The sequence below is a fragment of the Patella vulgata genome, chromosome 2 (genome assembly GCF_932274485.2).
Source record: "Patella vulgata chromosome 2, xgPatVulg1.2, whole genome shotgun sequence".
Lineage (NCBI taxonomy): Eukaryota > Metazoa > Mollusca > Gastropoda > Patellidae > Patella > Patella vulgata.
Window position 1 is genome coordinate 2,003,596 of NC_065880.2, and position 27,411 is coordinate 2,031,006.

Sequence of the window (27,411 nt, forward strand, 5' to 3'; positions counted from 1 at the left end):
TGATAATTTTATGTGTTTCCATAGAAACACATTTGGCTGTTCAAGATACCTTTAAAATAATTTTACCCATTATTTTATTTTCTGAAATCCAGCCTTCCGTCCTGATTTTGTTTCTGGAGCATATTTTATAATGTTTTCAAGAAATCTTTTTGAAACTTTGTACAAACATTAACCTATTATAGTATTTTATTTTCTGATGTATAAGTTTATTGTTTAACATACAGCAGTTGATTGAGGTAGGCAAAGGTTGTTGTGCAAACCTTACAGGGAGTAGAGACCCTGCCTTTTCGAGCTACTGTGATCAGAGTATGAATTTCTGTGAATTGATATTCCATGGCATCGGAATATGAGATTTGTCTAAAGCTTCAGTTCCCTCCACTTGCAAAATATCTCTATTTTCTATGTAGTCTAATGTAGTCTAATTTTTAAAACCAGAGCTTAATGTCATAAATTATCTCAAATCTTCTAGTACATATGTAAATATCTACTAAACAGGGCCACAATATTAGGACCAGTGACACTGTTTGCGAAATCTGATACATTTCTATATTGAGTACAAATAGCAGAAACAAGTTACTTTTCATTATTTCTTCCAAACAAGTGCAAGGGCGCGGGATGTTGGTGACTAGTCATCTTGTTGACTTTATGGCGTCAGGCATTGATTAATCCATCGGCCTTGACGTTTCGAGTGGTTCACCCACAGTTCCGTGCATAAAAGGGCCAAGACTCACCGTAACAGACCGTTTCATTGGCTAATTCCTCACATCAAGTAGAAGTCCTGTTACATAACAACTATTCCAGATCTTAGTGTAGTAAACACAAGTAAAACGATATTTTGAACTATAAAAACGAAATGAAATAGGATCTGTGTTTTAATCTGATTGCCATTTAAAGTAAGTGAAATGGGGTTTAATGTCCTACTGTTCTGCTCCCACTGGGCTAATGAAGACGTTGAATCCCATTTCATTTTATTTCATTTGCGTCAGTTAATAGAAGCGATTGCATCAGGCGACCACGCTTTCAGGACCATAGATTATTTTCAGTCACCCCTTGTTATCCGTGATTCAAAAAATGGGCAAAAACTCTCACTTAATTCCGCAAACAGAAACGAGGAGGCTCTATTTTAACTAATAATACTATTTGTACTAGACATCAGTGCTGGCTTTTTCAGAATTTTGCAATCACAACGCTTGATTCTATTTCGTTTCCTTTTCCATCATTATATATTTTATCATCTTCCTGAATAAAGCAGAGAAAATCGAGGCCATTATATTAAACGAGACAAAACAATTTTGTTTTTTGGTTAGATTGTAAGGGTGAATTTTGAGATTTGATTGAACACCCCCCCCCCCCCCGACCAAATTTTCAGTCAAGCTGGATAATATTTGCCACCACCACAAGCCGTTCAGAATGATTTGAAAAGACGTTTTCTTTGTGGATAACAGATGCCAAAACAGAGATTACAGTCCATGAAAATGGACACAATAGACTGCGTCATTTTGAAGCTTTGATACTCGATCACCTGGCAAAACGGGAATCGGAATCAAAGAAACTTGCTACATTAAATTGGAAAGAAACGCAGGAGAAGAATCAGAAAGAAATAGTTGATTATATAGTACTGGAAAGTAGTTGTCATGACAGCCATATAAATCTCCCATGAAAAGAAGCGTCGGTAGGCATACAACTCCACGTTCATGCGGTACAGAAGCTTTCATCCCTCACAACATTCTCAGCTCAACTAGACTGACAGAATTGGCTATTATGTGTCCTGATTACAGGACATCTATTAAACCTGGGTGGACTAAACCACAAGATGTCAGCGCAGCGAAGTAAAAATGGGATGACGGGCAATAATAAGCGTATATTTGCAAACTATTGGTTGGGGTGGGGTTGGGGGTGCAGAATCCAGACGTAAACAGGGGTTTATTTAAAGAAGAATAATGTTTTCATAATTGGTTCATTAGACTGTTAACGTGACAAGGACTAGGGTCGCCTGTCCAACCTCGTGGGTTTTCTGCGGGTCCTTTGGTTTCCTCCCCACTGCTTATCGAAATGAAATTGAACCATATGTTAGTCCCGAAATGACCTCTTAGAGATAATGATCTAATAATAGTATCATGTTACACTTCACCGAATGTCACGAAAATGATCAGGCTACATATATGTGCAATTAATATTGACGACTGCAATGTGAATAATTAGTTAATGTTGTACTTTTATTTTCACTTAACATACTATAAAAATCTAGCTATAATATGATATTAACATTGACAACTACTGGGTGAATTATTAGTAGTCTTACTCCAGTCAATATTCTACTTTCATTTTCACTTTACATTCTAAGCAAGTGTTGTGTTTCTTAGAAATTAAATTATATACCCTGGCGATGAGTAAAATTTTGCCAATTCATCCAAGCGTGTTACGTTCTTTAAGTTAACTGTGTATGGTTATACGAGACTATTGTATATATACGTCACTAGGAAGCGTATCGTACAAGATTCAGTGTGACAAATGTCAGTTAATTTGATAAATTTACATCTACCAGTTTAAGTTTTATTTATAGCAATGAATCGACGTAGAAAAAAGGAAAACTGGAAACAGTAAGTAGGTTATAAATATTATACACATACCAATGACATGACATAAAGTGATCAAGTGAGATGATTATATTTGTACTTGTGTATTGAGGATGATTATTGATATATACTCTTTAAAAATAACAAACTGAAGATTGGTCTTCATATAAATTCATTACCAACCGGTTTCACAACATAGTGATCATCAGGGTAACTTATACATTGTGTTGCTAATGGTATAGCGTTAACAATGTCAAGGGACGTGATTCATGGCGTCATACGAGTAAATGTGACGTCAACATAGTGATCATCAGGGTAACTTATACATTGTGTTGCTAATGGTATAGCGTTAGGGTCATACGCAGTATATGTGACGTCAACATGATTTCATGTTAGTTACAGTTTGATTTAGGGGTATATCCTTCAATAAAAAATCGTTATTTGATATATATACTAGGTTACTAAATGAGCTTTGAGTCCAGGAGCGAATGACAAAATAATATTATGGTCATCAGTTCCCCAAATTTGTTGTTGGTGTCTATACGAGTAAAAATCAATTGGTCAGATCGGACATAGCCACAGCAGCACCTTAAAGTACCCCTCATGGGACCAAAAAATTAAGTCATAAATTACATGGTTGAACTTTCTGCACAAATCTAACCTAAATTTCCGGGGCTTTCCCCAAGTCAGACCACACCAAATATCTCCTCATGGGGCTAATAATATGGTCATCAGTTACATAGCTGTAACTTAACATAAATATGGATCAGTGCATGGACACAGTGATTTTCGAAAATCTAACCATAAATGGGCGCTATTGCACTTTCGTACCTCTACCAGTTCCCGTGGTCGTAGGCACTTGAAATTTTCAGAGGATGTTAAGGGGGGCTATCAATGACCACACACCAAATTTCAGCCGAATCGATAAATAACTTTTTATTTTACCGACCTTTTAATTTCTAACGAGAGAGAACTTCATCCGTTTGACGCCATTTGCTTTGTTTACTAATTAGACTTGAATAACAAGACACTAAGACGGAAACCGACTCGAATAACAAGACACTTAGACGGAAACCGACACACTGCACTAGCTGCCTAACACTGCAGTTCATAAAAATTAATATAATTTTCGTATACTTTAATTTTTGCGCGAAGCCACCATTTTCTATAAAATACTATTTGGTGTTGATCAGTGGATTGGCCTTTAGGTGTAAATATTGCCGTGACCTTGATTTTGACCTTGAGGCCAAACTTCCCATCCATATCGGGGCCTTTCCGTTTATGCTTGCCGTGGCCTTATTTCTTACTGTATTATCAAAGTTAATGTTCGAGGTGAAAGCAGAGATGACGTCCTTCAGAAAAGATAATTGGGTTAAAGTCGTAGGTAAAGGTCATGTTACAGAAAACTAAACTCAAACTTTTCAAAATCATTTTTGGGACATTTGACCTTGACTTACGACCTTGACCCCGTAACCATTTTCGAAGGCTATCACACTGGCTTGAATCATGAACGTTTACCTTGGTCCTATCGCACACTGCTCGGTCAGAAAACGGTCAAACGCAGAGGGTCCGTGTCTGAAAGGAAGTCAATGGGCGTGGTCAATGTGAAAGGTCGTGGTGACCTCCACTAGTCACCGTTAACCATCCGTAACCTTGACTCTGACCTTGAGTCCAAACGTCCCATCCATCTCGGGCCCTTTGCGTTTATACTTGCCGTGGCCTTATTTCTAACTGTATTATCAAAGTTAATGTTCGAGGTGAAAGCAGAGACGACGTCCTCCAGAAAAGATAATTGGGTCAAAGTCGTAGGTCAAGGTCATCTTACAGAAAACTAAACTCGGACTTTTCAAAGTCAGTTTTGGGACATTTGACCTTGACTTACGACCTTGACCTCGTAACCATTTTCGAAGGCTATCACCTTGGCTTGAACCATCGACGTTTACTTTGGTCCTGTCGCACACTGTTCGGTCAGAAAAGGGTCAAACGCAAAGGGCCCGTGTCCGAAAGGAAGTCAATGGGCGTGGTCAATGTGTAAGGTCGTGGTGACCTCCACTAGTCACCTTTAACCATCCGTGACCTTGACTTTGACCTTGAGTCCAAACTTCCTATTCATCTCGGGCCCTTTTCGTTTATGCTTGCCGTGACCCTATTTCTAACTGTATTATCAAAGTTAATGCTTGAGGTGAAAGCAGAGACAACGTCCTTCAGAAAAGTTAAAAAGGTCAAAGTCGTAGGTCAAGGTCATGTTACAGAAAACTAAACTCAAACTTTTCAAAGTCAGTTTTGGGACATTTGACTTGACTTACGACCTTGACCCCGTAACCATTTTCGAAGGCTATCAACTTGGCTTGAATCATGGGCGTTTACCTTGGTCCTGTCGCACACTGTTCGGTCAGAAAACGGTCAATTTCTCATCGGAAGTCAATGATAACCACTTCCATTTGATTTAAGTGTATCATAATTGGAGGGTCTATAGCACAAGTGATCTAACAACCAACTAAAATGGTTGGTAGTTAGATCACTTGTGCCCTAGACCCTCCAATTGGGGTCGAAATGATGAAATTAAAACCAGAATAAATTTCAGATCATGAAAATCCAACCCATATTGGCGGTGATAGCTATGGCCTCGGTCAGAGGGGTCCCGAATTCAAAAAGGACCCTCCCAGAGAGGTCAAGGGGTCGAAAAATTTAAACCCTGATATTTTTGGATCGTTTGGAAACACACCATCCCAAACCAAAGAACAAATATCAATTTTAGCATACAAATCCTACGGGATGACATGTCATACAACTCTATAAATTCGACCTGCGAAAAAAGTATTCAATTTAAAAATGACCTACACATGTATAAGGTAATCAGTTCTTTGAATTCTTTGCTTTAAAATTTAAGTATCTCTAAAACATATTGAACTTTTATAGCGCCAAAATCCAGTTTGTAAATATATGACTATGAGTGCACAATGTAAAACAATATAGATAGAAATCATATCAGAATAAAATAAAACTATTTGGTAAGACAAGATAATAGGATTTAAAAAAATAAAATAGCAGGGTACAGGTGCAGATAAAATATAGATAGAAAATCTTAAATTAAAATTAATCTATACTATTCAAAAAAAGTAGGGGATATTTGATTTTTAAGTGTTATTAAAGTCACCTAATGAAACTGACGAAGAAACAAATGACAAAATGAAATGAAGTTCACATTCATCGATTTATTCCAAATGATCGTTAGACTAAGTAAGGCACAGACTGACCATTATAAGGGTAAAATGATACCCGGGGTCAAACAGCAAAGTTACCACAGCATCACAACCAAGTCAGTAACGGGTAAATCCTCCTCTGTTTGCCAAACAAGCATTGATCCGATGTGGCATACTCCTAATGAGACGTCTAAGGTCATTTTGGTCCAGATTGTCCCATTCCTGTTGCAACGCAGCAGCAAGTTCTTGGACATTTGCAGGACGTTGTTGACGTTGACGTAACCTCTGTCCAAGCATGTCCCAGACATGCTCGATGGGGGAGAGGTCGGGACTCAGTGCTGGCCAAGGTAATGTGGTGATGTTCTGTTGTTGGAGGTAACCTGTAACGATCCTGGCCCTGTGACATCTTGCGTTGTCATCCTGGAAGATGAAACGGCGGCCATGACGTCGTGCGAACGGCACAACATGGACTGCCAAGATGTTGTCCCGGTAGTACTGGCCTGTAACACGCCCTGCAACAACATGTAAAGCCGTTCTTCCAGCAACAGTGATGCCTCCCCACACCATAACAGAACCACCCCCAAATCGATCATGTCTGATGACGTTAACGTCTTGGAAGCGCTCGTTTCGACGACGCCACACCCTCCTACGTCTGTCCAAAAAATCAACAGTGAACCTTGACTCATCTGAAAACATCACATTGCTCCAGCGTCGATTATCCCAGTGTTGACGATCCCTACACCTACGACGTCTTGCCTGAATGTGATGATCTCTCAAACAAGGGATCACGCGAGGACGTCGGGCGCGAAGGTGACCCCTATGCAGTCGATTCCGAATCGTCTGGCCACTCACTCTCACACCAGTGTCTGTTTGAAGACGAGCGCTGATCTGATTTGCTGTGATGACACGATTTCTCAAGGCCAAGGTACGGATAAATCGATCCTGGGCTTGAGTTGTCGATCTGAGCGTGGTCTGTCCTGTACAGATTGTGTATCACGGTATCTGGACCATAGCCTGCTTATGACAGACTGAGAAACATTCATCGTCCGCGCCACAACCGCCTGTGTTGTGCCGATCTGTAGCATGCCAAGGGCACGTAACCTTTCATTTTGGGTAAGCCGACGCATATCAAAATTTGTTTTCTGGTCACTAAAACAATTAAACTGATGTTTCCACCCTGGAATTCAATGCCACAATGACTGTAACATTCAAAGTCAGAGTCGTGCAAATCTTGGGTTGGACCCCCATGATGATCCCAAGCATCACCTGCATTCCATGCCGTAGCTATTGGTGCGTTTGGGCGTCACATGTAACTGGAAATGTTTCTTCTGTTAGGTTCTATAGTGACTTTTTTCGTAGTCATTTGCATATTTTAGTATTATGCCCCCAAAATCAAATATCCCCTACTTTTTTTGAATAGTATATTTAGTAAAACAAACAAATATCAGTGTACAGGTAAAATATAAAACATTAAAATAATTGGTAAAAGAGATAATTACGTGAAGGCTTTCCGGAACAATTCTGTTATAGGTAATTTTTGAAAACTTCGAAACATAACTGGTCTTTGGTTCCAATTTTAATGAGTCAGTGTGGTTAACAGTGGAGATTTGTATTAAATTATCTCAATTTGATCCCTGTGGGGTGACCTTTTTTATCATTTGTGTGTCTTTGTGATAATTGAGTTTAAAGTTTAAAGAGATTTGTATTAAATTATCTCGATTTGATTCCTGTGGGATGACCTTTTTTATCACTTGTCTGCCTTTGTGATAATTGAGTTTAAAGAAAGCTGAACTCCGATTACAAAACTAAAAAATAATTAAATAAAAAAGGTAACGCCCTAAACGACCGCCATACTTATTTTCAATTTGTAAAAGAAACATGGCGATCACATAGGGGTAACAAAAACACAGGCAGGCCACGCCCACGTCCAGTATATGCCGTGTCAAGCACTATGGCCTACTCTTATATCGAATTCCAACTGCCAAGGGATTTTTAAGTGCACGCAAGTGTATACACGAGGCTTAAGTAACACTGCAATGACATTGTCGACATCTTTAATATCTACATGTTGGTATATGATTGAGATGAAACAAAACAATAAAAAATGATTGAAAATCCGAAATAGTAACTTTGAAATAAATTATTTAGGAAATAATGAAACAAATGTCTATGTGAGGATCGCACAGTTACAAGGTTTTATAAAACAAGGCAGACCAGTTTTGTTGCCTGGCAACTTATTTTTTATAAAACAAGGCAGACAAGTTTTCAATCGTAGGCGTAGGATTGTATGACTTGTATCTTATCTGTGGAAATTTCATAAGTAAAGTGCATCAGTTATTTGTGAATTTATGGTCTATCTTAATATATGTGATGACAACCGATCTTTAACAGCAATTATATTTTTTTTTCAGGTTAAAAGAAGCTGTCATTAATAATGATACAGTTGCTGTAGAAAGAATTATTCAGGAGCATGTAGAATTAGGAGACGACTGTAATATACCGCCTTGGATATGGGTAAAGGAGTGTGCAGCTGCTCTTAAAAACAGATGCCTACCTATGGTGAAATTGTTGCTGTCCTCAAAGAGTATTGCTAGGCACTTTGTAGGTATTGAGACCAATATACAACTGATGAAGACTGCAATAAAATCTGATTTCGCGGAGGGCGTTCAGTTCCTTCACTTTAAAGGAGTACCTCTTTATCTTTCTGCTTCAATATCACATTACAGTTGGCATGCCATCATTGAATGTGTCCAGAACAATAAGATCGAGGTGTTAACATATCTACTTGATATAACAGATCTAGATAAAAACCCCGACAAAGACGAGACCTTATTAATGTTATGTTGCCGACAATTACACGTGGAAAGTTTGGAGATTTTGTTGAAGAGTGAACTAAAAAATACAATTAATCAACAAACAGGCGATCGTCAATATTCGGCTCTACACTATTGTATTGGTCCCTGGCGGAAGAAGGAAGTTCTTGATTGTGTACAATTATTGGTGGAGGCAGGGGCGGATGTCAATCTATGGGATATTGATTGGGAAACCCCAATCCAAAAAGCTGCTGAACGTGGTATGGTGGCAGTGGTAATATTTTTGGCAAAAAGAGGAGCAAACCTTGATATTAGATACAATAAAGGTACCCTTATTCATTGTCTTGCAGCAGAGGCTAACGAAATGTCAGGCTATTATGATGAATGTGTTCAATTATTAATAACCAAAGGTATAGACATTAACGAACTGAACTCATCCAATGAAACTCCACTGTATTTAGCAGTATGTCATGAAGAGATGGTGAAGACATTAATTAAATCACACTGTGATGTCAATATCAAAGTAGGCGACGACATGGGATCAGTTTTAATGGAGCCAATAGGATACAGTGATACTATTACTCAAATACTGATTAATGCTGGATGTGATGTTAACATCGCTGATAAATACGGTGTGACACCTTTAATGAAGTCTATAAAATGCTATCAGACGACTATCACTGAGATACTGATTAATGCTGGATGTGATGTTAACATCGCTGATAAAGACGGCGTTACACCTTTACTGGAGTCAATAAGAAGACCAGATGCGACGATGGCTGAAACACTGATTAAAGCTGGATGTGATGTTAACATCGCTGATAAAAACGGCGTAACACCTTTAATGAAATGCGTGAAGATGGGTAATCTTGTTTTAGTTAAACAGCTTATTGACCGCGGTGCATCTGTGAACGCTAAAGATAACAACGGATGTTTTGTATTGGACTATTTATTTCGTTCTCACCACCGTTCGACAGATATTGTTAAGATAATGATAGAGGCTGGGGCTGATATCCATAAAGGTAATAATCTGTTGTCTAGAGCAATTGATTGTCAAAAGTATAAAACGGCTTCATTACTCATGGAACACGGCATCGATGTCAATACGGTAGATAAAAATGGAGATAAACCCCTTGCTCTTGCCTCCAAACATTGTAAAACACATTTGGTAACATTGCTGATATCAACAGATTGTGATATAAATCACCAGAATCTACGAGGAGAAACAGTGTTGCACAAAGTGTCGAGATATTCTGCTTATAATCAAAACAAGAAGAAAATAATAAAAACGTTACTACAGAATGGGGTGAACGTCAATCTTAATGACGTCGATGGAGAGACGGCCTTGTTCATAGCAGTAGGTAATAGAGAAAGATCTATTACTGAAGAATTATTGAAGGCTGGTGCTGATGTAAACCACTGTGATAACAGAGAAAGAACCCCAATGATGATCGCAGTTAAAAATAAGGATAATGTTATAGCAAATATTTTACTACAAGCTGGTGCCGATCTGAAACCGAAAGATGTATGGGGTAGAAATGCGCTATACCTTGCAGTACTCTTGAAAGTTTCACTGGATTTAGATGTTTTACTTAAATATTCAAATTTGAGAAGTGAAGCAGATAACGCCACATATGAGGAAGGCAAAACATCTTTAATGGCGGCAGCAGAAAGAGGACCTAAACCTATGGTAGAAACACTACTCAATGTTGGTTGTAATATCAACCTACAAGATCATTGTGGTAAGACGGCATTGATGTTTGCTGTTGACAACCAGGATGAAACTATTTTATCACTTCTACTACAGAATGGTGCAGACTATAATATTTGTGATGCCGATGGCAGAACAGCGTTGCTGTTGGCAGCAGAAAGAGGACCTAAAGACATAGTAGAAAAACTACTCATTGCTGGCTGTAATATCAACTTACAAGACCATCGTGGTAAGACGGCGTTGATGTTTGCTGTAGACAACCAGCATGAAACTATTTTATCACTTCTATTACAGAATGGTGCAGACTATAATATTTGTGATAACAATGGCCAAACAGCGCTGATGGCGGCAGTACAGAAACAAAAAGAAATTCATTGTGAGGATTTACTGAAAGCTGGGGCTGATGTTAATTTGAGTGATAACAATGGAAATACAACTTTGTTGATTGCAGTCCGGTTGAATAACTGGAAGATTGTAAATGGTTTACTGAATGCTGGAGCTGATGTTAATCTGAGTGATGACAATGGAGAGACAGCTTTGATGATAGCAGCACGAAACTGTAATAGGCTGAATGACAGGAAGATTGTAAATAATTTACTGAATGCTGGAGCTGATGTTAATTTTAGCTATAACAATGGAAATACAGCATTGCTGACTGCAGTCGGGTTTTATAACAGGAAGATTGTAACTGATTTACTGAAGGCTGGAGCTGATGTTAATCTGAGTGATAATAATGGAGAGACAGCTTTGATGATAGCAGCACGGAACTGGGACAGATTTATTTTAGAATGTTTACTGAAAGATGGAGCTGATGTTAATCTGAGTGATACATGGGGGAGATCAGCTATACATGGTATAATGGTTGATGATGGTTATCATTATAGATGGATCAACTGTCTAAAATTACTTTTAATCAATAAATGTTACGCGTCTCTTGATACTCCGGGAGAAGATGGAAAAACTTTATTCGAATGGTTACTGCTGGAAAAAATGGAACAAGATCTTATATGGTATCTCATAACGGAAAATTGTTCTCTCAAAGGTTTGGATCTTTCAAAGGTCAAAGATAAATTTCAATTTCCCGATATGTTGATGCTTTCTAAAATTCTGTTTGAAAGTGGTGCACCGAAGAGTGAAGTAGAGACCATGATTTTGTTGTCGGTTTTAAATACTGATTTGTCGCGTTCCACACATAATCCGATGCTTGGTGAATCTGAAGATAAACAACAACTTGATGATTTCCGCGATTCCTGTAAATCGAGAAGTTTGAAGTCAAGATGTAGAAGAGAAATCAGAAACTGTATCGGACCAGGAATCAGCAGTAAAATAACTCAAGTTGGTTTACCGAAACGTTTACAAGATTATGTCGTCATGAAAGACTTGATACCCGAGAAATACTATACTCTTGTACTAAACGATGAAGATGACGACGATGAACATTGGGTAAAGTTATTATTTTTATGAACCAGATTACTATTCTGACAATTATTATTATGATTCCTATGGCAGCAGTGCTAAAAGTTATTATGAACCAGATTATTATTATGATTTTTCTGACTAAAGACTAATTAATATTGACGACTGCAATGTGAATAATTAGTTAATGTTGTACTTTTATTTTCACTTAACATACTATAAAAATCTAGCTATGCTATGATATTAACATTAACAACTACAGTGTGAATAATTAGTAGTCTTACTCCAGTCAATATTCTACTTTCACTTAACATACTATAAAAATCTAGCTATGCTATGATATTAACATTAACAACTACAGTGTGAATAATTAGTAGTCTTACTCCAGTCAATATTCTACTTTCATTTTCACTTTACATTCTAAGAAAGTGTTGTGTTTCTTAGAAATTAAATTAAAGTAGCTAAGTCCCTAACTCAATATCATCCAAAGTCTTCGACATTGAAAACACAAATTATTTGTCAATTTAAATCAACACTGATGTTGTTATCGTATCGTGAAAAGATGGGCTTCTGACAACCAATATTTAAGGCAAAATAAACATTTTACCATTGGTACACGAATCGTGTACCATAATGCGTTTCAGCGTCATTTGTAATAAGCGGCTCGAAGAACGAGGCTAGACATATTCCACAATTAGGTCATGTCAAACGGTGGGGCCATATTCTTATCTGCAGAGCATGCGCAATAAATACTATCGGTATAGACTGGAATAACCAGACGTTAGAGATTGCCATTCGATTGGCACTTCTGGCGTGTTTCGCCTAACATAACTGATTTGAAATTAGAGTAAAAACGGAAACGATTAAATGTAAATCAGTTTATATACATTCATATTACATTATTATATGCGTTGCGACCCATTTGTGTCAATTTCTAGGTCCCAAATATGAGCGTTTTAGCTCCTTTAAATACCCTGACGATGAGTAAATTTTACCTCTTCATCCAAGCGTGTTACATTCTTTAAGTTAACAGTGTATGGTTATACGAGACTATTGCTAATACGTTCGCCACAAGGAGATGTACCGAACAATATTCAGTGTGACAAATTTCAGAATTAGCCACTGGTTAATTTGATAAATTTACATACCAGTTTAGATTTTATTTATAGCAATGAGTTGTGAGGAATTGAGAGAACAGTAAGTAGGCTATAAATATTATACATGTAACAGTGACATGACATAAAGTGATCGAGTGAGATGATTATATTTGTATCTGTCACTATGGAGAGTATATTATACATATACCAATGATATGACATAAAGTGATCGAGTACCCCTCATGGGACCAACAATTAGGTCATAAATTACATGGCTGAAACTTTCTACACAAATCTAACCAAACTTTCTGGGGCTTTCCCCAAGTCAGACCACACCGAATATCTCCTCGTGGGGCTAATAATATGGTCATCAGTTACATGACTGAAACTGAACATAAATATGTATCAGTGCATGGATAATGCGATATTCGAAAATCTAACCATAAATGTTGGGTCTTTCCTCAAGTCAGGGTGACCTTTATAACTTAGCCCCACCGCATTCCCTCTATATAAAGCTTATAATATCAATGATACCGTTTTAAACCGCAGCAGAATTCAATATATTAACACAAAAGTAGAACAAATGTTGTTAGCTATGTGAACTCCTCAAATGAAAAATAAAAATGTTATCTTATGATCCGAAGGGTACTTTAAGGTGCTGCTGTGGCTATATATGCCCAGCCGTGCACGATCTGACCAATTGATTATTACTCGTATGGACACCTGCTACAATTTTATTTTTTTTTGGGGGGGGGGGGGTGTTGTAAAACCTTTTGTAACTGATGACCATATTATTTTGTCATTAGCTCCTGGACTATTATATACGTATTTATGTAGATAGGTGATTATGGCGCTATTGCACTTTCGCACCTCTACCAGTTTCCGTGGTCGTAGAGAAATTTGCAGGGGATGTTATGGTGGACTAACCTCAGTTTACCGACCTTTTACCTTCTGCCGAGAGACAATTTAATCGATAAACGCCATTTTTATACGTCCTCATGGAAATGTGGACGTATATTGCCGTCGCGCCCGTCTGTAGGTCCGCCGTCCGTCCGTCGTCCATAATTTCTTGTGAATCTAAAGCTAAAAGTTATGATCCGACTGCTTTAAAATTTATATATGTTGTTTACATTAGTGAAATGAAGAATCCTATTGAATTTCAGCATTTCCCGTTTATTACGTCTAGAGTTATGGCCCTTGTTTCAATTTGTTAACCAAAAGTTTGTGAAATTTAAATGCATTATTTAAATGAGTAAAACGACCTTGACTTACGATCGTCACTCGTCACTCTTGGCTTGGACCACCGACCTATACCTGGGTCCTATCACATACTGTTTGGTCAGAAAACGGTCAAAGGCAGAGGGCCCGTGTTCAAAAGGAATTCAATGGGCGTGGTCTATAATGTCAAGTCATGGTGACCTGCAGTCATCAACGCTAACCAACCGTGACCTCGACTTTGATCTTGAATCCAAATTTGCCACCGAGTTCGGGGTCTTTGCGCTTAGGTGTGCCATGGCCCTATTTCTTGTTGTATTATCAAGGTTAATTTTCGAGAAGAAAGCAGAGAAAATGCCCTTCCGGAAAGATGATTGGGTCAAAGCTGTGCTTCCAGCTATCCATCGATACTTTACTTGTTTAGATCTGATGACATCAGACTGAGAAATCGCGTTTTTATACGCCCACATTTTCATGTCGACGCATTATGCCGTCGTCCCTGTCCGTCGACAATTTGTTTGTGGACACTCTACAGATCATAATTTTTATCCGATTTTGACGAAACTTCAAATATAGGTCTATCTCCCAAAGATCTCGGTTCCTGTCGATATTGGCATGTATCGGACCATAACTTCATGGATTATGACCCCTGATTGTACGAACAATCACGTTTTTAGCTTGTGGACACGCTAGAGGTCACAATTTTAACCTGATTTTGATGAAACTTAACATGCATGATTATAACCTAACGATATTGGTTCCTTTCGATATTCGCGCATATCGGATCGTAACTATCTGAGTTATGGCTCTTCATTGTGCAAAAAAAAACAACAAAAAAACAACAACACATTTTTAGCTTGTTGTCCCTTTAGAGGTCACAATTTTTATCCGATTTAAAAAAAATACTGTGAATATATCACCATTACACAACAAGATCTTGAATTCTTTTGATAATCGCGCATATCCGAACCTAACATCCATTATTATGGCCCATGATTGTTCGAAAAATCGTATTTTTAGCTTGCGGATTTTTTTCCGATTTGAAAAACGGTTTAAATATATCACCATTTCACCATAATGAAGGTTGAATTCGAATGTCGGGAAAATTGAAATGAAACTGTCCAACAAAATGACCCCTCTTTGTACGCAAATTGTGTAAAAGTATGTAATACAAAGGTTGTCGACTCTCTTGAGGTCACAATTTTTCTCCGATTTTGATGAAACTAAAACATATCTTTATATCCCAAAGATCTCAGTCCCTTTTGATATTTGCGCATTTCAGACCATAACTTTCTGGATTATTGCCCCTGATTGTACAAAAAATCATGTTTGTTTTTAGCTTGTTCTCTATCAATCTCTTGCAAAATGTGGGCGTATCCTGCCTGGCAGCACTGGTTCGCAAAAGCTCCAATTTTTACGCTTTTTTTTAAAATATCGGATATGTTTTCGACTACTTCGGGTTTTGGATCATTGGATCAAGAAAAAAAAAAAATTTCAGTTATTTAAGGATTTTTCAACTTAAAAAAAATAAAAAAAATTGAGGTCGTTTTAAGAAAAAATCGTAGGTGTCGTTTTCGAAAATACTAGATTTTCGGCGAACCATAATTTAATGGGACTAACCAACGACAATTTATTTGTTTTGATCCGCTGAAAACTGACGGAGAAATGAATTTTTTCGCAAGATCACCAATTTTTTTCACCTATTTTTTTTTCATTTTTTGGAATACTTCCGGTATACGAATCAAATTCGGGATAGTTTTAACAACAGGTTTGGGTACTTGAATGGTCCCAGAGCCTTTAATGATATACTACACTATCTGATCAAATGAAATCACACTAAGAAATCGTAGGTTCAAAAGTGCCATAAATGCAAAAATGTCAAAATATCGAAAATTAAATTTCATTAACTCAATACATATTATACATCGTTAGAATCATCATCAGATCAGCTATCCTAACATATAAACGGTTTTTTCTAAAAAAAATCTTTACAAATAAAAAATATAACGTTTTTTCGACTTTTTTTTTTTCGATTTTCGGCCCCTTTTTTTGTGCTATTCCTGTTATTTCAAAATCCTATTGGATTTCTTCTTGCAGAAGACAACCGAAAGAACTCTCGATAGACAAAGTTTAAGAAAAATTATATGTCTGGTGTTTGAAATACAAGAGTCAGAAACTGCTCCAAATAGGAAAATACTTGATTTTTGGAGTACCATATATTTCTCCATTATCATCAAATATTGGGTATCATACGATAGTCCATTCATCGGTCCATTTATCGGTGATATCCGACGGAGGAAGCGCGTTTTTTCCAAAAGCATCCATTTTTGCGGTGTTTTTTTTTTCAAAATATCGGACATTATTTCGATTACTTCCGGTTTACGGATCTTTGTCGGGATGGCGTTTTTTAAGGCCTGGGCATATAACTTTTTTTTTCTTTTTAAATGGGCAGAAATTTTTTTAAAAATTCCAAAAAAGTAAAGTGCGATGTGGTCGTGTAATGTCGTCGCCCCCGTCCGTCCGGCGTCAACAAGCAATTGTGGACGCTCTAGAGGCTACAGTTAATATCCGATTGACTTTATACACAGTGTTTAGGGTCATGAGATGAAGAATCCTATTGATTTTCAGCGATTTCCGGTAATTGTTGCCAGAGTTATGTGAACGCTCTAAAGGCTAAAGTTAATATCCGATTGACTTTAATTTAGCGATTTTCGATAATCACTGCCAGAGTTATGGTCCTTGATCACTTCAAAATATATTGTGGCTGCCCTAGAGACTAAAGTTAATATCCGATTGACGTTAAATTTATACGCAGTGTTTAAGGCCATGAGACGAAGAAGTCTAATGATTTTCAGCGATTTCGAATAATTACTGCCAGAGTCGTGGCCCCTGATTTTACGAAAAATCACGTTTTTAGCTTGTGAACCCTATAGAGGTCATAATGTTTATCCGATTTAAAAAACTGCTTTAGTATATCACCGTTACACCCTAAGGGTGGTTGAGTTCGAATTTCGTGAAAATCGGACCGAAACCTACGGACAAAATGGCCGCCCCTCGTTCGCAAATAGTGTCAAAATATTGCGTATCAGGGTTATGGACCCTCTGGAGGTCACAATTTTCATCTGATCTTGATGAAAATTGAAATGCATGTTTATAACCCAAATAGCTTGGTTCCTTTCTATTTTCGTGCATATCGAATCCTAACCTCCTGACTTATGGCCCTGATTGTACGAAAAATCGCGTTTTTAGCTTGTGGTCCCTCTAGTGGTCACAATTATTATCCGATTTAAAAAAAAAACGTTCGAATATATCACCGTTACACCATAATGCTTGTTGACGTCGAATTTCGTGAAAATCGGGTCAAACCTGCTGGACAAAATGGCCACCCCTCGTACGCAAATAGTGTATACATCTGGTAAATCAAGGTTGTGGACCCTCTAGAGGTCACAATTTTGATCCGATTTTGATGAAAGTTGAAATACATTTTTATAACCCAAAGATCTTGGTTCCTTTCGATATTCGCGCGTATCGGATTGTATCTTCCTGAATTATGGCCCCTGAATCTACAAAAAATCGTGTTTTTAACTTGTGGTCGCTCTAGAGGTCACAATTAAAAAAACGTTCGAATATATCACCGTTACACCGTAACTTCCTGGATTATGGCTCCTGATTGTTCGAAAAATCGCATTTTTAGCATGCGGATTCTTTAGAGGTCACAATTTTTTTCCGATTTTTAAAACCGTTTAAATATTTCACCATTCCACCATAATGAAGGTTGAAGTCGAATTTCGGGAAAATCGAATTGAAACTGCCGGGTAAAACGGCCGCACTTTGTAAGCAAATTGTGTAAAAATATGCTACGAAGGTTGTTGACCCTCTAGAGGTCACAATATTTATCCAGTTTTGATGAAACTTAAAACATATCTTTTTATATCCCAAAGATCTCAGTCCCTTTTGATATTTGGGCATTTCAGACCACAACTTTCTGGATTATTGCCCCTGATTGTACAAAAAATCCTGTTTGATTTTACCTTGTTCTCTATCCATCTCTTGCAAAATGTGGGCGTATCCTGCCTGGCAGCCGCTGGTTGTTTTTGATATTATTTTGTTTTCTTGTTACAAATGTCAAATTTGTCTTGAATCTAATGACAGAACATTCCAATTGTCTGGAAGAGGCTACATGAAACAGTCTACCATGGTACTGTGAGATAGATTTCTCTAAGCTGAAATCGATCAGAGTTTGACACCGGGGTCTGCATGATGAAATTAAAACCAGAATAAATTTCAGATCATGAAAATCCAACCCATATTGGGGGCGATAGCCATGGCCTCGGTCAGAGGGGTCCCGATTTCAAAAAGGTCTCTCCCAGAGAGCTCAAGGGGTCGAAAAATTTAAACCCTGATATGTTTGGATCGTTTCGAAACACACCAACCCAAACCAAAGAACAAATATCAATTTTAGCACACAAATCCTAAGGTAATCAGTTTTTCGCACCATGCTACACAGTTCTTCGAATTCTTTGCTTTAAAATTTGAGCTTCTCTAAAACAAAATGGAAATTATTGAACTTGTATAGCGCCCAAATCCAGCTTGTAAATATATGATTATGAGTACACAGTATCAAACAATACAGATAGAATTCATATAAGAATACAATAAAACTGTTTGGTAAAACAAGATAATAGGATTTAAAAAATAAAATAGCAGGGTACAGGTACAGATAAAATACAAATAGAAAATCATAACAAATTAAAATTAACAATTCTGTTAATAGCAGGGTTAATAGCAGGGTATAGGTACAGATAAAATACTGATAGAAAATCATAACAAATTAAAATTAACAATTCTGTTTTAGGTTCTTTTTGAAAACGTCGAAACTTGAACTGGTCTTTGGTTCCAACTTTAATGAGTCAGTGTGGTTAACAGTGGAGATTTGTATTAAATTATCCCGATTTGATCCCTGTGGGATGACCTTTTTTTTATCATTTGTTTGTCTTTGTGATAATTGAGTTTAAAGCTGAACTCCGATTACAAAACCAAAAAAAATAATTAGATAAAAAAAAAGGTAACGCCCTAAACGACCGCCATACTTATTTTCAATTTGTAAAAGAAACATGGCGATCGCAAAGAGGTAACAAAAACACAGGCAGGCCACGCCCACGTCCATAACATGCCGTGTCAAGCAAACTGTCCACATCCGGTTAGCTTGTCAACTACCAATTTTGTTTCATTTAAAAATGTTCATCAACCCATCAGTCATGATGGCGAAAAAAATAACACAGATAGCATGAGACGAAGGCTACGATTGGATTAAATTTCACTTATATCATTCTTGTCCAATCGTATTCGATTTTAAGAACGCTTTACACCGTGGCCGTCAAATTTAGTAATCAAGTGAAATGATATTAAATATTGTGTGTATATATTTACAACATGTTATGCGTTCCAACACTTTCTTTTTCAGCAAGTGTTACTTTAGTCTTTTATAATACCGTATTGAGTAAAACATCATTTTGCCGTGTCCCGTAATGCATATCTGCGACAGGTAACACCGCATCCAAGGATTTCCAAATTTACAGAACATTTATGTTCTGCCTGTACACATGGTCTGTTGGTATTTTTAGGTACCTTTATAAGTTTATTTATAAGAGGAGCTTACTTCAGACTCGTCATTCACTAGTTTCGGTTACCCAGAATGCCAGAGCTAGCCGTTCACCCGAGTACATTTTGAAACAAATGGCCGACCGTTATCGAGAATCGTTACTATTCCGACACGTTCTTTAAGTTTTCGACCCATGGATAGTATAATTTGAAATAATAACGTCCAATCAGGCATGCTTGTATATGTTAAATGCCGTGCTAAGCCATTGCAGACGGAAACTAAATTCAACTATCAAAATATTCAATTCTCTTTGGAAATAAAGGTCTGCCATTTGTTTATATGTGTTCTCTTATTTTGTAGACGTAAATATACTGTGTAAAGTGTTGAGTGGTTAACAGTTCATAGGTCAAAGGTCAAATACCAAACTATGATTAATTGTAATGAGCTAGCTCAGGCTAGTGTAAAGATGTCTGCCAGACATTAAACTGTTAAATGTTTATTGTTAGTTTTCTTTAAGTCTAGAACATAAAGTAAAAGTGTGACAACCAATGGCCACTCTACCTCCAAAATAGGACAGTGCCGACTACTGGTTGATGTCCGAGGGAGTGGTTTTTCTTAAGCCTTGCCTAGGGCCACGACGTCTCTACAGAATAACGGAGCAAGTGTCAGCTAAAAAGTGACTATTCAGTTACCGATCCCCTCGCTTGGACCCAAATCCAAACCCTTAACCCGAATCAATGTCTTGACTCGAAGTTAACCCCAGCTCGATATACCTTGTTTCGATCAATTAAAAAGTTTTAAAGATCATACACTTTATTACAATAAATAAAAAGAAAAATATACATAATACAACACAGCGAAATAGGCACGCGACTATGTACAGAAGTAAAGTAGCCTTTTAAAACGCGACGTTAACAGGAACTCTGCTAATCCATGTATACTCGTATTTCCGGAACAACGTCTCACACCTGTACCTAGGCAATCGATGTCTAACACCAACACCTCGGCACCCACAGCTTCCACGGGTAATACCTGCAACAAAACCGCTCCAGAGGAGACACAGCACAAGGTCTAGCAACCGCAAGCTGGGCCTAGCTGCAACCGGGTTGAGTCCAATGTAATTAAAGGCCCGGCGGTGACTACAACTAAGGCACTGGTGCTCAACACTTACGTTAAAGCAACTAAAGGGGCCAATCCAGTATGTACTAACACAGAGGGATTGAATACATGTGAATTTTGATATATATATATATGCACAGTCCTAAACGCGGCCACAGATTGATACACGTACACGTGATAGACACAACACAACACAGGTACACGTAAGAATCCAAAAAGAAGGCGCACACCTCCTCAACACTAGACCGATGCACGATGCTATTAACAATAGCCTAATATCAGGCTCACGACACCTGCCCCAAGCGCGGTTCACAATAATCCAAAACACCAGCTAGACACTATCCACTACCTACCGATTCCACTCTGATCTTTGTTCTCCCGAAAGGGTGCGTTCCCGCTAGTTTTATGAGGTGGCGTGACGTCAGCTTCTCGCTGAGCGGAAATCTCGCTAACGAGACACGGCGGTACTCAAAAAGTAAACAACACGGGGTAAAGAAAAATAATACGTAGATTTATTAAGAGGAATGAAAGATGATTGATTAGAAAATTAAAATGAGATGAGGGGGTGATTGTTGACGGAGGCAATGAGCAATGTGAGACAGTAAGCCAAAAGTTTTATTTTAGAATTTAGAGAGAAAAAGAATATCCCAAAGACGATCGCCAAAACCAATAATAAAAATTTCCCGTCGTCACAAAAGTATTAAATTTGACGCAATAGGAAAGGAAATACCTATAACCCTGGTATCTAGTATTGATGTTGGCAAAAGTAAGGGGAATACCGAAGTGATAACCCGGGTATCTAGTATTGGTGTTGGAACATCGCCGTATAATTCAACAGAACGGACCCTGCTAATGACCTATTCATAGACCACCGCCATATTGGCAGACAACAACACGGTCAGCGTACAAGCAAGGAGGGCTATCAGATTTTTGTCCCCCGCCTTTCGAAGAAAGCAGGGGACTATTAAAATGGGTTCGTCCGTCTGTCTGTCCGTCACACTTTCTGGGACAAAATAACTCTCTTTCTAATTGAGCTACAATGTTCAAACTTGCTGTAGGTGTTTATTAGGTCAATGCCTTGATGGACAACGAAGATGACTATTTTCTGCTTAGGGGAAGCAGAGATAAGCAATTTGATTGGTTGATGCTTTGGGACACGATAACTTTAGTTCTAATTAAGTGAGAGTGATGAAACGTGGTGTATAGTTTCATTACATAAATACCTTGACTAAGTTTGATAATGAGCATTTTCTGCTTATGGTAAGCAGAGCGATAAGCAATATGATTGGCCGAGACTTTGGAATACAATATCTCTCCTTCTATTTGAGCTAGAATGTTCAAACTTGATGGAGTTCGATGATAAACATTGTCTGCTTACGGTAAGCAGATATAAGCAATCTGATTGGTTGATGCTTTGGGGCACGATAACTTTGGTTTTAATTAAGTGAGAGTGATTGCACTCCGAGTATAGATTCATTATATCATTACCCTGACTAAGTTTGATGATGATAATTTTCTGCTTAGACTAAGGATCGATAATCAATTTCCTTGGTCAAGACTTTGGAACATAACAACTCTGCTTTTAATTGAGGTAGAATGTTTAAACTTGATGTAGATGTTCATTAGGTGAATGTCTTGACTGAGTTCAATGATTAACATTTCGAGCTAAAGCTAAGCAATTCATTGGTCGATTGGACAAGATAACTTTGATTCTATCTGATAGAGAGTGATGAAATTTAGAGTATAGGTGATAATCTGCTTGATTGCTTGATACTTTTGAAAAAAATAAATGGGTGATTAATGAATATGTGTCATCAATTATTTTGGGATAATAGCGAGGGACGTCAGCCTCACTGTTGACTTGTTTGGAAATAATATGAAATGAAGTTGGGTTTAACGTCCTACTGTTCTGCGCCGACTGGGCTAATGAAGACCGGCATACGCCATACATGGTGCTATGAGGAAAATTTGCCCGGGCAGCTGCAATATGACCTACTCATATATCGAATTTCAACTGCCAAGGGAATTTTTACGTGTATACACGGGGCTTAAATAACACTGCAATGGCATTTCCGACAGCTTTAATGTCTATATGTTGGTATATGTATGAGATGAAACAAAACATTAAAAAATGGTTGAGAATCCGAAATAGTGACTTTGAAATAAATTATTTAGGAAATAATGAAACAAATGTCTATGTGAGGATCGCACAGTTACAAGGTTTTATAAAACAAGGCATAATAGTTTTGTTGCCTGGCAACCTATCTTTTATAAAACAAGGCACACAAGTTTTCAATCGTAGGCGTAGGATTGTATGACTTGTATCTTATCTGTAGTAATTTTATAAGTAAAAGTGCATCAGTTATTTGTGAATTTATGGTCTATCTTAATATCTTAGCTGACAGTCGATCTTTAACAGCAATTATATTTTATTTCAGGTTAAAAGAAGCTGTCAATAAAAATGATACAGTTGCAGTAGAAAGAATTATACAGGAGCATGTAGAATTAGGAGACGACTGTGATATACCTCCTTGCATATGGGTAAAGGTCTGTGAAGTTGCTCTTAAAAACAGATGCCTACCTATGGTGAAATTGTTGCTGTCCTCAAAGAGTATTGCTGACCACTTTGTAGATATTGAGACCAATATACAACTGATGAAGACTGCAATAAAATCTGATTTCGCGGAGGGCATTAAGTTCCTTCACTTTAAAGGAGTACCTCTTTATCTTTCTGCTTCAATATCACATTACAGTTGGCATGCCATCATTGAATGTGTCCAGAACAATAAGATCGAGGTGTTAACATATCTACTTGATATAACAGATCTAGATAAAAACCCCGACAAAGACGAGACCTTATTAATGTTATGTTGCCGACAATTACACGTGGAAAGTTTGGAGATTTTGTTGAAGAGTGAACTAAAAAATACAATTAATCAACAGACAGGCGATCGTCAATATTCGGCTCTACACTATTGTATTGGTCCCTGGCGGAAGAAGGAAGTTCTTGATTGTGTACAATTATTGGTGGAGGCAGGGGCGGATGTCAATCTATGGGATATTGATTGGGAAACCCCAATCCAAAAAGCTGCTGAACGTGGTATGGTGGCAGTGGTAATATTTTTGGCAAAAAGAGGAGCAAACCTTGATATTAGAAACAATAAAGGTACCCTTATTCATTGTCTTGCAGCAGAGGCTAACGAAATGTCAGGCTATTATGATGAATGTGTTCAATTATTAATAACCAAAGGTATAGACATTAACGAACTGAACTCATTCAATGAAACTCCACTGCATTTAGCAGTATGTGAAGGTAATGAAGAGATGGTGAAGACATTAATTAAATCACACTGTGATGTCAATATCAAAGCAGGTAACAACATGGGATCTGTATTATTGGCGCCAATAGGACGACACAGAGATACTATTACTCAAATACTGATTAATGCTGGATGTGATGTTAACATCGCTGATAAATACGGTGTGACACCTTTACTGGAGTCAGTACAATGGTATCAGACGACTATCACTGAGATACTGATTAAAGCTGGGTGTGATGTTAACATCCCTGATATAAACGGTGTAACACCTTTACTGGCGTCAGTTACAGTACAAGATGCGACTATGAATCAAATACTGATTCAATTTGGGTGTAATGTTTACAACGCTGATAAAGACGGCGTTGCACCTTTAGTGGAGGCTATAAGAAAACAAGATGCGACTATGGCTCAAGCACCGATTAAAGCTGGGTGTGATGTTAGCCCCGCTGACAAAAACGGCGTTATATCTTTACTGGAGTCAGTAAAAAGACGGAAGACGACTGCTGCTGAAATGCTAATTAAAGCTGGATGTGATGTTAACAGCACTGATAAAGACGGCGCTACAGCTTTAATGCAATGCGTGCAGGCGAGTAATGTTGTTTTAGTGAAACAACTTATTGACCACGGTGCATCTGTCAACGCTAAAGATAACAAAGGATGTTTTGTATTGGACTATTTATTTCTTGCTTACCACCATACGAACGATCAGTCTACTTCAGCAGATATTGTTAAGATGATGATAGAGGCTGGGGCTGATATTCATAAATGTAATAATCTGTTGTGTAGAGCAATCACTGGTGAACATTATAAAATGGCGCTATTGCTTATTGAACACGGCATCGATATCAATACGGTAGACGAAAATGGAGATAAACCCCTCGCTCGTTCAGCTGAAAAGGGCGAACTAGAATTGATGAAAATATTAGCATCACATGATTGTGATATAAATCACCAGAATCTAAAGGGAGAAACGGCGTTGCACAAAGTTCCACAAATTTCGAGACATTTCGCTAATTTTCAAAATATGTCGGGATATTCTGCTAATTATCAAGACAAGACGAAGGTAATAAATACATTACTACAGAATGGGATGAACGTCAATCTTAGTGACGTCGATGGACAAACGGCCTTGTTCATAGCAGTAGGTAATGGAGACGCATCTATTACTGTCCAATTATTGAAGGCGGGTGCCGATGTAAACCATTGCAATACGAGAGGGGAAACTCCAATGATGTTTGCATTGATCAACACATGTAGTTTATATAAGAAAGTTATGGTAGATGTTTTACTAAAGGCTGGTGCTGAACTGAAACCCAGAGATAGATTGGGTAGAAATGCGATATTCCTCGCAACACTCTTGGATGGTTCACAGGAGTTAGATATTTTACTTAAATATTCAAACTTGAGAGGTGAAGCAGAGAGTATCGTTAATGCCACAGATAAAGATGGTAAGACATCGTTGATGGTGGCAGCAGAAAGAGGACCTAAAGATATGGTAGAGAAACTACTAAGAGTTGGCTGTAATATCAACCTACAAGACCATCGTGGTAAGACGGCGTTGATGTATGCTGTAGACAACCAGGATGAAACTATTTTATCACTTCTACTACAGAATGGTGCAGACTATAATATTTGTGATAACAATGGCCAAACAGCGTTGATGGTGGCAGTTGAGAACCACAAAAAAATTCATTGTGAATATTTGCTGAAGGCTGGGGCGGATGTTAATTTGCGTGATAACAATGGAAAGACGGTTTTAATGGCAGCAGCACGAATCTGTAATAGATCTATTTTAGAATGTTTACTAAACGCTGGAGCTGATGTTGATGAAACTGATATAGATGGAAGATCAGCTATACATTATATAATGGTTGGTGATAGTTATTGTCATTATCCTATAATGGTTGGCGGTGATATGGATCGGAAATGGATCAACTGTCTAAAATTACTTTTAATAAATAAATGTCACATGTCGCTAGATATTCCAGGAAAAAACAGAAAAACTTTATTTCAATGGTTACTGAAAAAACACGAAGAAGATCTTATATGGTATCTCGTAACGGAAAATTGTTCTCTCAGAGATTTGGATCTTTCAAAGGTCAAAGATAAATTTCAATTTCCCGATATGTTGATACTTTCTAAAATTCTGTTTGAAAGTGGTGCACCGAAGAGTGAAATAGAGAAAATGATTTCGATGTCGGTATTAAATACTCGTTTGTCGCTTTCCACTTATAACCCTGTGTTGCCGGTTATAAATAGTGGTTTGTCGCTTTTCACATATGGTCCTATGCATTCAGAAACTGAAAATAAACATCCGCTTGATGAATTCCGTGAGTTTTGTAAATCAAGAAGTTTGATGTCAAGATGTAGAAGAGAAATCAGAAAGTGTATCGGACCAGGAATCAGCAGTAAAATTGATTTACCACAATGTATAGAAGATTATGTCGTCATGAAAGACTTGATACCTAAGAAATACTTTACTCTTGTAATAAACGATAAAGATGATGAGGAAGACGATCATTATGATCATTATGTTGAAGACGATCATTATGGTCATTATGATGAAGACGATCATTAAAGCTGATCTGACCGAAGTTTTTATAAACATAAGTGTGTTTTTTTTTCTTTTGGTGGATGTTATTTTAAATTGGTATATTTCCATTTGAATGAGCCTTATTTTGTCAACTGTGTCAACTAACTGGACAAACAAAGTAAGCCGTGTACTGAGATGGATTTTACTTGTCATTTAGTTGCCCCCCATCACGTGTCCAGGTGATGTTCTAAGATAGATTTAATTGTCATTTCGTTGCATCTGCCGGAAATATGGATTCTAAGACCATAAATATGGCCTTATCTTATATAAAATTCGTTTTCACATTTAAATTTTCACAATAAAGACTGCATTAATATTTATAAATGATTTTGTTTGTCAAGCGGAATACGTTTTGAATATTAATTGTGCGTTAAGCAGTGCTACAATTCACACGTCATGACGTTGAAAATCAGACTGCAGGGAAATATACTGATATATTTTCGCTATATTGTAATTAATTCTCCATGTTGAAATTTATGAACTAAAAGTAATTTTTGGCAACATGTTTCTTTTCCAACTTTCAAAATATGCCCAAATATGACAAAATTGTTGCTGCTTCCGGTGAATATTGTCTACAACTTTGTCGATATTGCAACCAATATACATCTGGTGGGCGACGGGCCCGGGGATCCATATCTGGGGAAGGGAGCATCGAATCAAAGTGAAAGTAATTTTAAGCTTTTTTACGCCCACATTTTCATGTGGATATATATTGTCGTCGCCCTGTCCGTCCGTGCGTCAACAAT

The 27,411-nt window shown here is 37.6% G+C and overlaps 2 protein-coding genes across 2 annotated transcripts; both read left to right on the top strand.

The window, feature by feature from the left end:
• Positions 1-2,360: 2,360 nt before the first annotated feature.
• On the top strand, positions 2,361-12,022 carry LOC130010712 (serine/threonine-protein phosphatase 6 regulatory ankyrin repeat subunit A-like). Its single transcript, XM_056098673.1, has 2 exons — positions 2,361-2,600; positions 8,191-12,022. The coding sequence occupies exons 1-2, from the start codon at positions 2,566-2,568 to the stop codon at positions 11,765-11,767; spliced, it is 3,612 nt and encodes a 1,203-aa protein (XP_055954648.1). The 5' UTR covers positions 2,361-2,565; the 3' UTR covers positions 11,768-12,022.
• A 722-nt stretch (positions 12,023-12,744) lies between these two features.
• Positions 12,745-26,968, top strand: LOC130010713 (serine/threonine-protein phosphatase 6 regulatory ankyrin repeat subunit C-like). The gene is made up of 2 exons (XM_056098674.1): positions 12,745-12,916; positions 23,191-26,968. The coding sequence occupies exons 1-2, from the start codon at positions 12,891-12,893 to the stop codon at positions 26,648-26,650; spliced, it is 3,486 nt and encodes a 1,161-aa protein (XP_055954649.1). The 5' UTR covers positions 12,745-12,890; the 3' UTR covers positions 26,651-26,968.
• Positions 26,969-27,411: the final 443 nt, after the last annotated feature.